This window comes from Fundulus heteroclitus, chromosome 12 (assembly GCF_011125445.2).
Source record: "Fundulus heteroclitus isolate FHET01 chromosome 12, MU-UCD_Fhet_4.1, whole genome shotgun sequence".
Classification (NCBI taxonomy): Eukaryota; Metazoa; Chordata; class Actinopteri; order Cyprinodontiformes; family Fundulidae; genus Fundulus; species Fundulus heteroclitus.
In genome coordinates this window covers 9,154,052-9,166,841 of record NC_046372.1, presented here as the reverse complement: position 1 = coordinate 9,166,841, position 12,790 = coordinate 9,154,052, and the positions used below count along the sequence as shown (strand labels likewise).

The 12,790-nt window shown below is 37.8% G+C and overlaps 1 protein-coding gene across 1 annotated transcript in view; it reads left to right on the top strand.

Moving 5' to 3' along the window:
• The window catches only part of efna5b (ephrin-A5b), a 138,707-nt gene extending 129,931 nt beyond the window's left edge, over positions 1–8,776 (top strand). Inside the window, exon 5 of the mRNA XM_012869957.3 lies at positions 3,514–8,776. Coding sequence (XP_012725411.2) covers positions 3,514–3,641 — 128 coding nt within the window. The 3' untranslated portion in view covers positions 3,642–8,776. The remainder of the gene's footprint in view (positions 1–3,513) is intronic.
• The last annotated feature ends 4,014 nt before the right edge of the window (positions 8,777–12,790 follow it).

The window sequence follows — 12,790 nt, the reverse complement described above, 5'->3', positions numbered from 1 at the left end:
AAGTCAGGTTGTATGCTTCACAAAAAAAGTAGTTGCTGCTAATAGTTGTTGACTTTATTTGCTTCACTTAACTTATCATGCCAGAGATGCCACTGGTTATAATAGCCTTGAAATTTCACCAAAAATGCATTTATGTCAAATCAGTACTGTAATTAATGTGGCTTTTTATTGTGTAAAATACACAATAAAAATCTTTACCTGATCTGTATGTGCAGAGTATAGGTATACATTCAAAGAGTCTACGTCCTCCATGACTTGCTGTTTGGCTCTGCAACTCAGCATCGATTATTTGTTGTGACTCACAATGCACAACCTTTTATGTGTTTTACATGAGCCCAAGTCAGTCACCGGGGAGAAAGACTCCCCATCAGCCACATGCTGTTTCATTCTTAGCACCAGTTTATTCTAAGGCCTGTGCCAACACAAACAAAGCTCACTGTAAAAATATAACACAAAGTATAGACTTAGAAGAAAAGGTAGAGGAAAGTTATAATTCAGTGTAAAAGAAAAAAACAACAACAACTTGGCAATGTTTCCACCAAATTAAGGGAACATTTTTATAACTTTTATAACATTTTTATTTGCATGTTTTTCTAATTATGGCTCAGAATATATATTTCTGATAAAATAATATACACAGTGTTTAAATAGGTTATACTTACAGGCAATATCAAAACGTTTTAAGGATGGGTGAGTTATGATTTATCAAATTTGATTGCTCTTCTTATTGAGCTTGGTGTATATGCACAAAACCTGATACTATTATAAACCCTGATATTTTCACTAAGTGTGAAAACTTAAAATCTTAAAAGTTTTAAGTCAAGCTGTTTATACTGTGGAATAAGCTAGCTAACAGAAAATATACATTTTAATCTACATAGGATACTAAAAGGTCAAAATGCTTAGATAGGTTTGATGCCTGCCTTTTTGACTTGTGCACGCTTGTTAATTTTGCTATCCTGTTTGCATCCTTTAAGGTCTGCCTCCTATCGACAGAGGCTATCTTTTTTTTTTTTTTTTTTGGCTAATTTCTCTTCCATGATCTCCAAAGCAGCAGAATTTAAACATTCACCCCTCAGCTGCCGCTGCTCTGTCCATCCAGTCCTTACAACTCATCTTACATACACACAGTTGTGTGGTTATGTAAACATCTGATCGTCTGGTCAGTCTATCTGTCCTTGTGCTGTGCATGGTTCAGCTACTTTCCCACGGTGAAGCAGACACATGGCTGCACACAGATACTGATGCTGCTGCCAGACAGACACAGGCGGCCGCTCACCTGGGAGATGAAACATTATACAGCAACTGAAGTTCAAATGGCAACTCAGATGTCATAACATGAATCTCAAAATTGTTGCAAACACTATTTATAGTAAATAAAACCAGTACTTTTCAGGTTACAGGTTCACCTCAAATTAGAATCTCACAGACTAGTTATTTTTAGCTACTGTAAAGTGAAACGCACACATTATATAGATTACACACAGTGTGCTAAATTTCATGTTTTTTATCTATTGTAATTGTAAGGATTACAGCTTAAATGTAATGAAGATCTACAATTCAGTTTCTTAGAATATTACAAAGTTATATGAGATGAAAAATAAAGGATTTTTGGAGATAAATGTTATGTTGTGGCCCGTATGATTACAGAGAACGCTGTTGACTTGACAGCTTCGAAGCAGACAGTCAATGACAGCCTCCACAAGGAGCTTAAATCAAAGGTCTTTGATAAAGACACAGCCTGTATCCGGGCACACTAATGGAAAATTGAGTGGATGGAAAAAGTATGATAGAACAAGCTCCACAACCAACAGAGATGACTTGAAATCCAGATATCTAGGACACTGGTTGTTACTGGTCTCATAATCAGTGATTGTTTCTATGTGTTTATGATGTTTTCATGTTTTCATGATGTAAAGCACTTTGAACTCTCTTTCTGTTGAAATGTGCTATACAAATAAACTTGACTTGACTTAATTTGACTAGGACATGGGGTACAACTGGTGTATTTCTGGCAATAAGCTGCTTGAGGTCTAGTGTTACATTTTCACTTTGTTGATTTGGGGGGCCAGTTTAGACGCAGCACCCCCATATACTAGGGAATTCTTAAGTTGAAAGCTTTATAAAGAAGCTAATTAAAATTTTGGGCACTTGCCCACCCTACCAAAAGCACTAATACCTCATTTGAAAATCTTGGTAAATGGACACAATTTAACTAAACCCTACACAAGGTCTTCTGGCTCCAGCCTACTCTGCATACCTAGAACTAAAAAACAAAGACAGAAGCAGAATTTAGTTTCTATTCTACCCTTATCTGGAACAAACTTCCAGAAAACTGTAAAAGCCTCAGTTCTTTTAAATCAAGATTAAAAACCCATTTGTTTAAGCTTGCCTTTGACTGTTCTAGTTAAACTGTTAACTGAAGCATCATTAGTTTAAGTTTGTAGTCCAACTTTTTTTAAATCCTTAATATTTGCTTTTTAGTTACCATTTTCCTGTGTTTTAATAAACTTAAATTGTAAATTTTCTACATTTTATCCATTTTTTTTACTTCCTTTTATTCTGTTTTCATATTCCTATGTTTTAATCATGTAAAGCACATTGCATTGTCCTTGTACTGAAATGTGCTATACAAATAAATGTACCTTGCCTTGCTTTGCCTTGCCTTACACAGTCTAGAGGCTACTGTCAAGGGAGATATTAAAGATACCAGATTTAATGATGCAGACAAGCAAATGTTTGCAAACCTAAAACCAAAAAGTGTGAGAAAAAAGCCTCAGAATTAAAACAAATAAATTCTTGAAATATATCATTATATGTCTTATAAATATACTTAAAGGAGCAATAAGTAAGCTATTTATTGTAAATCAACCTAACTCATTCTCATTTGTCACCCGGGATGGAAGTGACATTAAACAATCCTATAAACAATCGGTCCTCTCCATCAACAATGTCGTTGTCGCATTTGTCTCCTTTCAAACCTAGAGGCACTACTTCGGTTCAGAGTGTGGCCCATGTTTACTTCCTGGTTCCTGAGCCAATCATGTGAGAGTTCCCAGGGTTCCATAAACAAAGCAAAGCATGTGGTATTTTATCTTGGCGAAAGAGCTGTAGCCTGCAAACATGGAAACCAGTAAGAGAAGCGGACCAGAAATAGAACAAAATACAACATCATATACCTATTGTGTGTAAGTAAAAATTCAGTGGAGTGTCACAGCGACAAGGGACCGTTGCGTAAATGTCTGATCTCCATAAACGGCACTGTGTATGTATTGTTCCGATTTTAACCACTAGGTGGCATTATTAGTTGTTCCTTTAAACTTCATGTTTCACGTTTTGAATGGAGTTAGTGAAATAAATTAACCTTTCTGTTCCACTCTGTCACTGCGATGCACCTGGATATAAACAAAATGTTAAAATTACATTATTCCATATTTGATTTGTGTTTTACCATTATAACAAAGCAGCCTGTGATCTAAATCCACATTGTACTTTTTTTTCTCTCTCTTTTAGATGAAACTAGCCATGAAACAGCTGCACCTTCGCGAGGTGAAACGAACACTGCGCAACATCTGCAGAAGACAAGTGCTCTGCTTGCTTCACTGCTGCTGGTCACCCAAGTGGGACTCTTCACTTTATAGCGCCTCCCTCTGTTCTGGAGGTCATTTACACCTAGCGTGGCCTGAGTCTACCCTGGGCTGCAGGGTAGTGGGTGGGATTTGGGTGGATTGCATTTGCTTGATTGGGCATAAAAAGCAGGCTTCTCAAAAAAAATACTATTTTTTTCAGAAGAAAATTAATTAAGTGGTCTTTCTCCTTCTGTGAGTTGAAATAGTTGATGTTAGAAGTGGGAGAGAGAGTTCCCCCTCTTAAACCTTCAACTAAGATGCCAAATCCCATTTTTTGACACTTAGTGATTCTTATTTTCCCATGACGTTTAACATCACTCTTTATATTTATGTCATTGCAGCACTGATGTTTACCTATGAAAATAAGTACATATAGTTTATAGTGCATATAGACAGACCGAATAACACCATGACAACATTGCAAAAGCACATACAAAAACAGCAGACGATAGCAGTAGAGTTTTACACCGTTCGACAGTCAACATATACACAGTGGAACATTGTAGATTGTAGGTTTTAGAAACGATTGTACATACAAGAAACAGAAATGGAATGTTTCCCTGAGACCTCTCTCGAAGCCTTCTAGAAATCAGCTTTAGCAGGGTTTAATTTATTGGAGACTGTGTCTCAGAGACAGACGTAGATCACTAGAGATTCAGTTTTTAATCAAGGCAGAATTCAGAAATACGTTAAATATCTGACATGCATCTTTACGGACTGATCTGCAATCTCTTGGCTTTAAAGATGGTGGCCTGTTTCTCCTGAGCATGATCAGATTTGAATGTTCTGGACGAGCGAGTGGAGGCAAATCCTTTTCAAATCAGCAGGCTTTGTGACAAACCCAATAAAAATGGCCAATAAAACATTTCTGAAAGGGTTCTGTTCACTCAGACTCACAAAGCCAAAGCTAAATTGAAACTTTCTCTCCAGACACTTCGTTAACCGCTGTTAAAATCGAGAATCAATACCTTTTGAAACTTGATAACACAATTTCACGGCAGCAGTCACAGCCATTTGTGCAATGTTTACTGAGCTGGGCCGCAATTGTTTTCTCTGTTCCAGTTGAGCATTAGTCAATATTAACACTCCCATAAACATTTGCATCCAAAGGTATTTATTCCCTGGCTATTGATTGTTCAGAAGGGTTTACAGCTTAAACTGGGTACTTTTTTTTTTTTTTTTTTTTCTAAACCATCAAGTTATTTGACTCATCAAATATCCTCTTTAACTATGCAGACAGTTGTTTAAACTTTGTTGTAAATCACGATTAAATTAGAACAATGTTAAATGAGTGGAGACTGTCTAAAAATACTTTTCAACTCACAGTACCACACTTTGTATTTCCATTCTTTAACATAATCGTAGCTTAAATACTTGTTAGACTCTTATCACTTGGAGATTGTTGCAGCAGTTGATAAAGCATTATCAGGATTTATGCATAGCTCCAATTAGTGGAGATCACTTAGTGTAAACAGAACAAAAAAAAAACATCCATTCATTTCAAAGGAGCTCTGTTCAGTCTGTTCATGTTGGCACTTAAATTCAAAGTAATTCACTGATCAGCAGCGATACGCAGCTTTCTTCCACACACAAAAAAAAACAGTTTGTATAATGGGAGCCATTTTTTAAAGGAAACATCTTCTTTGCCTTGAAAAGGTAGGAAGTTTGACCTAAAGAGACAGGTCAGGATACTTTAACTGAGGTTCTGCTACAGGTTTATAAGCAGTTAACGTCTTACCCACAGTAGATTACTCTTTGAGTTTCTTCATAAATCCAGATTATTAGGACCCAGAGACTGAAGCTAATGGCTAGTCCGATGTTGCTGTTTTTGTTTAACTACATTTGTCCAAGGTTTAACAAAGCTGATGCCAATGCCAGTTCTTAACTGGTTTATAACTCGTTTGGTTTTTAAGAAACAAGGACCCAACTCAGACCTAAAACAATGCACCACGGTAAACATCTCATTCGGTAAATGTTCGATTATCTCTCTTTTTTGTGGACAATCATAGTGCAGAAACATCAATTAGCTGCACAGATAATATTTCTCTCAATATTCCGGCAAACAGATGCCCTAAAATCACCATCTTAATTCATTAATGCTGTTTTAAATCACTATTCCAAATTATTTGATATCGTTTAAGTCTTTTAATGTCTTTTAAATCTTACATTACACAAATTGTATATAAAAGTAACGGTGGAGTTTAAAACTTATAGTAGAATTCTGGTTTGCTGTGGGCATCTGTAGTTCCACTGTCACCTCTAGTTAAATGCAGGTTATTTCCTGTGCTCCAGCTCAGAGCTGCAGACCAGGTTGATATGTGGCAGAGGTTGCAGCAGTGGGGACAGAGAGAAATGATGATGAAGATGCAATGCATAAACCGCTGTGACTTATTCGAGGCTGAAGTTGTTTTAAGATGGTAATAACGGACTTTGGTCTTGGCCCTTCTCGGACGAGCCATTAGAGTCAACTTCTGGAATGAGCTAAACTGGATTTATGCTAAATGAAGACGTTTATGACTTTATAACAGAACCTGACTTCAAAGTGGACTATTGCTTTAGCTCTACTAAATCTAACGTCATATCAGAACAGCAAGTTGGAAGAGAGTTATTAAACGGTTTGGAAAGAGAGGCAGAGTCTGTGAAATAAAGCAAAAAAAAAAAAAAAAGGAGCTCAGGAGCAACGTCACCCTCTGCTCTTACTGTTACCGGTTTAAGTGACTCCTAAATGAGGTTCAAAATGACAGGCGCACGGACCCCATGTTTTTGCAAGGGGAGTTATTTCTGGAATTAAAAATAGATGGTGGAAGGCTTGGCGGGGGGGTCTCAGGAGTGTAGATTTTCACTGTGGGGGGTTTTAAAGCACCGATGACCTTGCAGTTTGAGAGAGCTGGCGAGTGAAGGAGACGGAAAGAATTAGATGGAGAGATGCTCACACACACATATGCACACAGGTTTAGACATAACAGGATAGCCAACAGAAGTGTGATTAGTGCCTAACAAAACAATTTTAGCCAAAAAAAACAACAGAAAATCCATTCGACACTGCAGGACAAAAAAAACTCTTCAAATCAATGACAAACGTGTCATCTAGCACCATTCAGCCTCAGAGGCACACACTGTTTTTGGGTTTGCTTTGTTTTTGTATTTTTGTTACTGCCCTTTTTCGCTGTGCGCTTTTGTTGATTTTATTTCACTTCTGAAAAACAACCTTTGCCTTCAGCCATTTGTTTCTTTATATACTGCATTAACAATGCTATTACTGCAGAATAGCAGCTCAGCTAGGAGAGGTAATATGAGACGAGGCCATTTAATGAGGTACTAATTTTCAGAATATCACCACGGGGATATGAGCACTGCGCAAGATTCAACATGGACGCTTGTCAGCAGACTATAACCAGAAACCAGCTTCAATTGTAATCTCTTATGATTATCATCACTAATTGTCTTTTTTTTTTTTTGCTATCATGATTTTTTTTCTTGCACACAACCTTAACCTGGGAAATGAGAATCAACTTATATACTGGATACTGTGTATCCTGAGGTAGACAACCATACAACATGTAGTGTTAGGTTAGAATCTGTTTTGTACCTTTCTGGAGGACAAATGAAAAAAAAATGAGATAAACCATTGTTAAAACTGTATAATTATTATTATTGTTATGATGATAATGATTATGACTATTATTATTAGGAAAACTTCTTGATGTATATAGTGTTTGATATTAAAGTATTAATTTGGTTCTTATGTCTTTTCTAAAAACAAGCAGATACCGTATTATCTCTGGGTTTTGCGGAGTGTGTACTGTTCTCAAACAATACATTGTGTGTGCTTTAATCCTCAATGCCTAAAGAGACTCTTGAGTTCAAGCAAAAAGGGGAAACCTGTGGGAGCTGCACACAACAGTGAGCAGTAGGCTGGAACTTTAGCTAATGACAGGCTCACCTCTTACACATTTTAAACCAGTCATCATGTCTACATGGAAGGATCCTGCCTGAGAAAAGAATCATTTGGGACTTGATCGATGGCCTATTTGTACTTTTGTTGCCTTCAGGGTTTTGAAAGCATTTTTTTGAGTGGATTGTCAGCTTTTTAATGGAAGGATCTCACCGGTTTCATTATGTGGCATGCGCATGAACTTGATAACATGTATAAAAAAAGAATCTAAAGTTTTCAAGGATTATTATTTTCTTGCTGTTTTCTTTTTCATTCTGATGTAATAGATTTAATGATCACATTCATGTTGTGTGTTTTTTGCATCCCCATTCGAGTGATGTCAGACTGTGTACTCACACACGACAAATGTACATACCACATGCCATTGTTGGGACATTTAAAGGTGGAGTGTGGGGATGGGGCTTTATCTCGTTGTTTGAAAGCAAATTGTACTTTTATTTTCCTAAAACTGTCGGTCTCTGTAAGCATCCATGGTGTTCATCCTCCATTTCTTCATTTTATTCCCCATCACTCCCAGTAGGAGGTGTTCATCTGTGGAAACATTTATCAGTGTGGAGTTTAAGTTTGAGTTTTTGTTCGACTCTTTTTCTGTCGCCGGCATAAAAGCGACGCATCGTCTCTATTTGGCAGTGAAGAGCGTTTCCCAAGCCTTAGCCCCTCAGCCTCTAACCCATCTGTTTTCAAGACTCTCTTTGCCATTGTGCTTGTACACAGAGCAGCTGCTGGCTTCGAAGAGAGGACAACGGGGCCCTTCAATTTTTTTCTCTCTTTTTAACAACCTCTAAATCACTTTTTCTTACTGTAGATGGTGGTCTTAGGCGTAGTTCAAGGATTAGAGCACCCCACCTACAAAATCCTGAACTGGATTGTTAGAGGGGTGAAGCCTATCATCGATCCATGCTCTGTGCGCGGGGCAAAGCTTCTCAGCTCTCCTCTTGCTGATGAAAACACTTGTTCGTTTTATGTCCGGCCTCCGTTCTTCTTGTGCTCGTATAACCCCCACCTGCTCTCCTTCCTCCCTCACCTTTCAACCCCACTCCTGCTTTTCCATCAGTGGGGACTGTTTCCAAACTGCTCTTTTACAGTATATAAAATGACAAGAAAATTTGAAAGGAAAATGATCTGTATTTGTATATACATGTGTCTGAGCAACTATGAGTACTACAATAAAACATTGCTTTGATGATTGTAATACTGTGTCCTAATTCTTTATTTTTATGTCCAGCCTGGTGTCTTTATTTATCAAAAGCATGTAGGATGTTTTTTTTAACACTTCTGCTGCAATTAATCTACAAAGTAAGCTTACACTAGGTACTAAAACCTACAGCTCTGTTAAAGTGAAAGGTTTTGTGATGTGAAAATGAAAATGAATGAATGGACAGCAGACTAAATCATTACAGAACGTTTTTCACCTTTAATGTGACCTACACCCTGTGCAATTCAACTAAAATGATAAATGGGGGGGAAGTTAAACAATAGGGTTGCATCACTGTACACCCCCTTTTACTTTCAATGGGGTTGTGACTGTTTTCACAATTACCCACCACATTGAAACTCGTGTGAAATAGGAGTCTGTACACACACGCTATTATTTAAAGTGTGTTTGATAAACTTCCCATAAGGTTCAGCTGTTTTAGTAATAGTTGAAATTTCCTTAGTTGCATTTCACAGCAAAAGCTGTAGTCTGCAGCAAGCTTCCTAAGAATCAGAGAGGATCAGTTTGACACAATGTTTCAGTCAGAAGAAGAGGGACAAATAATTTCCAAGAGTGGATGTTAGCTTTTTAATGTGCAGCTCTTACTTTGAACAATGTAGAGTAATTCATATATAAGTGAAAAAGACAATGGTGGCATTACCAACAACTGGACAAGAAGAGGAGAAGAAAACTGCTGTACATCACAACAACCTGAAATTTCTAACAATGATGTACTTTTTATTTTTACTATACCTGTAGTGTTCATGAAGACATCAGAGTTGATAGTCACTTCAAAGCATGCTTTTGGTATAAGTGAAATGGATGTGAAAGTTTCTTATGTGATCTTATTCAGCTAATTTAGAAAGTTTTTAAATAATCCAGAATTAGTCATAGATTTAAATGTTAACGTGTTAAAGCATGAATGTTAAAACCTCTTCGTCTTTTGTTCAACCTGTCTTTTGAGTGTTTCAACTGTTTAAAACTTTGTGTCAAGAAACAGTAGGTTGTCTACGAAGCGATGGTTTTGTTGTCTTTCTTGTCTTAAGAACCTGGTTTAAAAAAATCCACATTATTCCAAGTCCTCTGATGAACAAACCAATGTGACAACAGAACTTCAGAACCGTTCAAGGTTGACTTGACTGAGTCAGAGAACTGATTTCCCTTTTAGATTTTGCTTTTGCTTTGATATGTTTGTCTTACTTTGTGTAAGACTTTGGTTTGTTTTCTTACAAAACCGTGGACTTGTGCCTTATGTCACTTAGTAATTTCCTTTAAGCTTCTCGTTTGGTTCCAAATCCAGAGTCAGGAAGTCCACCCAAAGACCAGAACTGAAAGAGAGCAGTGCCGCCTGCCTGTTTAAGTGTGACCTGTGGCAGGTGGAGCTGAACTTGACCATCCATCTATCTGAGTGAGGTATAGAGAAAGAGATGGCGAAACTGGCTGAGCAGAGATGCAAGTAGGTTCCAGTTTGAAACTGTGTGACTGTTGCTGCAGCTTCTCGGAACAAACTGCTCCTTCTTCAGGCTGTTTTCAGGGACAGAATTAATATTTACACCTTTCTATGAGATATTTTGTCTCAGCCTAGGAGGGTCGAGAAGAACACGTTAATAAAAAATATTTTAAACAAAGTGAAATTATTTTTATTGGTATGATTAAGTGCAGACTCTGTCGCTGTGGCCAGCGGTGAGAGCATTGACCGAGGTCGAGCTTCTGTAGAGCTGCCGGAGCAAACCACTGCCTTGCCGGTGGGATTTCAGACACATAGTTAATAATGAAAGGGTAATATTAGATCTTTTGCCTCACCCATGGTGGGTGCGAGGAGAACATGTTAATAGTTTAAAAGATTTTTTAACCGCAGTGATATTTTTATCGGTTTGATTGCATGCTTACTACCAGGCAGCGGGCTGCTCTGCCAGCGGATGGAGGGCGAGGCTTGACCATGTTTGGCCTCCTTTCAGCAGTGCACCTCTGTGAAAGCATCCCGCTGCTCCCCCGGGTGCTTTATACAGAAAGACGGGTGGGCAGGGAAAGGCAGACAGTCGCTGCCTCTTACCGCATGAGGTGAATGGAGTGATATTTCAGAGACAAAACTTAACAGCTTTCAGTGTGAAATGAGAGAAAGCTTCCATAAATCTGCTGATCTGATACAGCTTGTCTGGGTATAGAAAGCTGAAGCGTCCTTTTACCTTTTTTTTTACCCTTCAGCCATGGTTTATGATTTGAAAATAATAAAATGATATCTCGGTTTGACCCACTCTGTTCATAGTGTTCCTTAATATTAATGTGTCACTCTTCAGTGTTTCTGGACTTCCTCAGAGAAAACCTTCTCATCCCTCCTGGTCCTGGGGCCAATCACTGAAAAGAGGGGTGCTCACTCAAAACTCCTCTGGAGTCAGTGCGGTGAGACCCCGCTCTTCAGCAGAGCTGCTAGAACCCGGGCTGGCCCTGAAAGAAACGGATCCCGAAACACTCGAAAGTGAGCAGAGCCGTGTGGTGGGCGACCAATATGAGCCGGTGGAATTTGGCCTATAATGGACAAAACAGACAACAACAGCAAATCAACCATTAAAATCAAACAATTTGATGACTAAAACGCAGGACTTACTGTTACAATTACATTTTAAAACATTTTTAGGCAGTAACATTAGGAGTTAAAGCACAGGCACAGTTTGAAGGATTTCTGTTGTCGGTTTCTTAAGTTAGAGTGGAACGCTTTCAGTGAAACCACTTGTTCCTCTTCTACGTGACTACAGCATAAAATCCCTCCCTGCAAAGACAAACCGAAAGGAACATTATCCATTGGGATCAGACCTTAAACCTTCTTTCACATCAGCTGGTCGCTAATGAGGACACCTAATAACCTTCTGCTGGACCCCATCAGCGCCATTTAGCTTCAGCTTCCATTATCTCTGGTAATTAGACTTGAGAGTCAGCAAGCCCTTAGGACAAAGGGGGAAGAAAGACAACTAGAATCTACAAATGTTACAAAGCTCAGTTAAATTTGTCTTTAGATACAATAGCAGTTCATATTGTATGCGTGGTATAGGAAAATTAACTAATTATGGGAGAAATGTTTACATAGAATAGCTAACTTTTATTTTTGGAGGACAGGGGGACGTTTTTTCTGCACGTGCAAAAGTTGAAAATATAAATGCATGGAATTAATGCCTTTACTATTCTGTTGGAGATTTTAATAGCTTGTAGAACTGACTGTTTAAATTTAAAGACAATCTTTGTGTCCACTCACAACATTATCTATCACTCCAACCTTTCCTGAAATGGATTCTGTGCAGGCAAAGGCAGCAAATGTTTTTTAAGAAACATTAATTAATTTATGCTTTTTGGACTCCATGTGTGTAATTTTGATGTACCCCACAGCCCACGGTTATTGGAAACACTGGTAGCCTTAATAGATTTTCCAGCCCCCATAGAAAATACAGTCTGCTTTCTAATAGCTTTTATTCTTTTTTTTTTTACTTCCTCTGACTTCACTTTCGAACACTTCCAATGATCCTCTAAGTAACAACTTTCACACCAAACGTGTGACCTGTTGGTGCTTAGAAATGTTACACTCATTGACTCAAAAAATATAAAATTTTTGAGTTTCTACTGTTTAAAGTGGCAATGCCAGTCATCAGCGGATGTTTTGGTGTCATCTTAATTCACACAAACCATTTTACCTGTATTTCATAGTCAAAAGTGGTTGTAAACTAAATTTTCTGTAACGTTTGATGGGTCTTTAACTGAGGTAATTTGTGCATATTGAACCGTTGCAGTATTTATACGGTATAGTATAAACACTGCAAAGGTTGTTCACAGTATTGTGGTTGTAAAAAGATGCAACATTTCCTTCTGAAACAGTTGTGTGAGTTTTTGATTGAAATTAGTAAGTTGTAAGATTTCAGATTGATTTGTCTACATAAAGTCCTTGAGGTTTTTTTATTTTATGAATTTTAGTTTTAGTTGTGTATTTTGGCTGTATTTATGCAAATGAGAACATTTGCCAGGTTG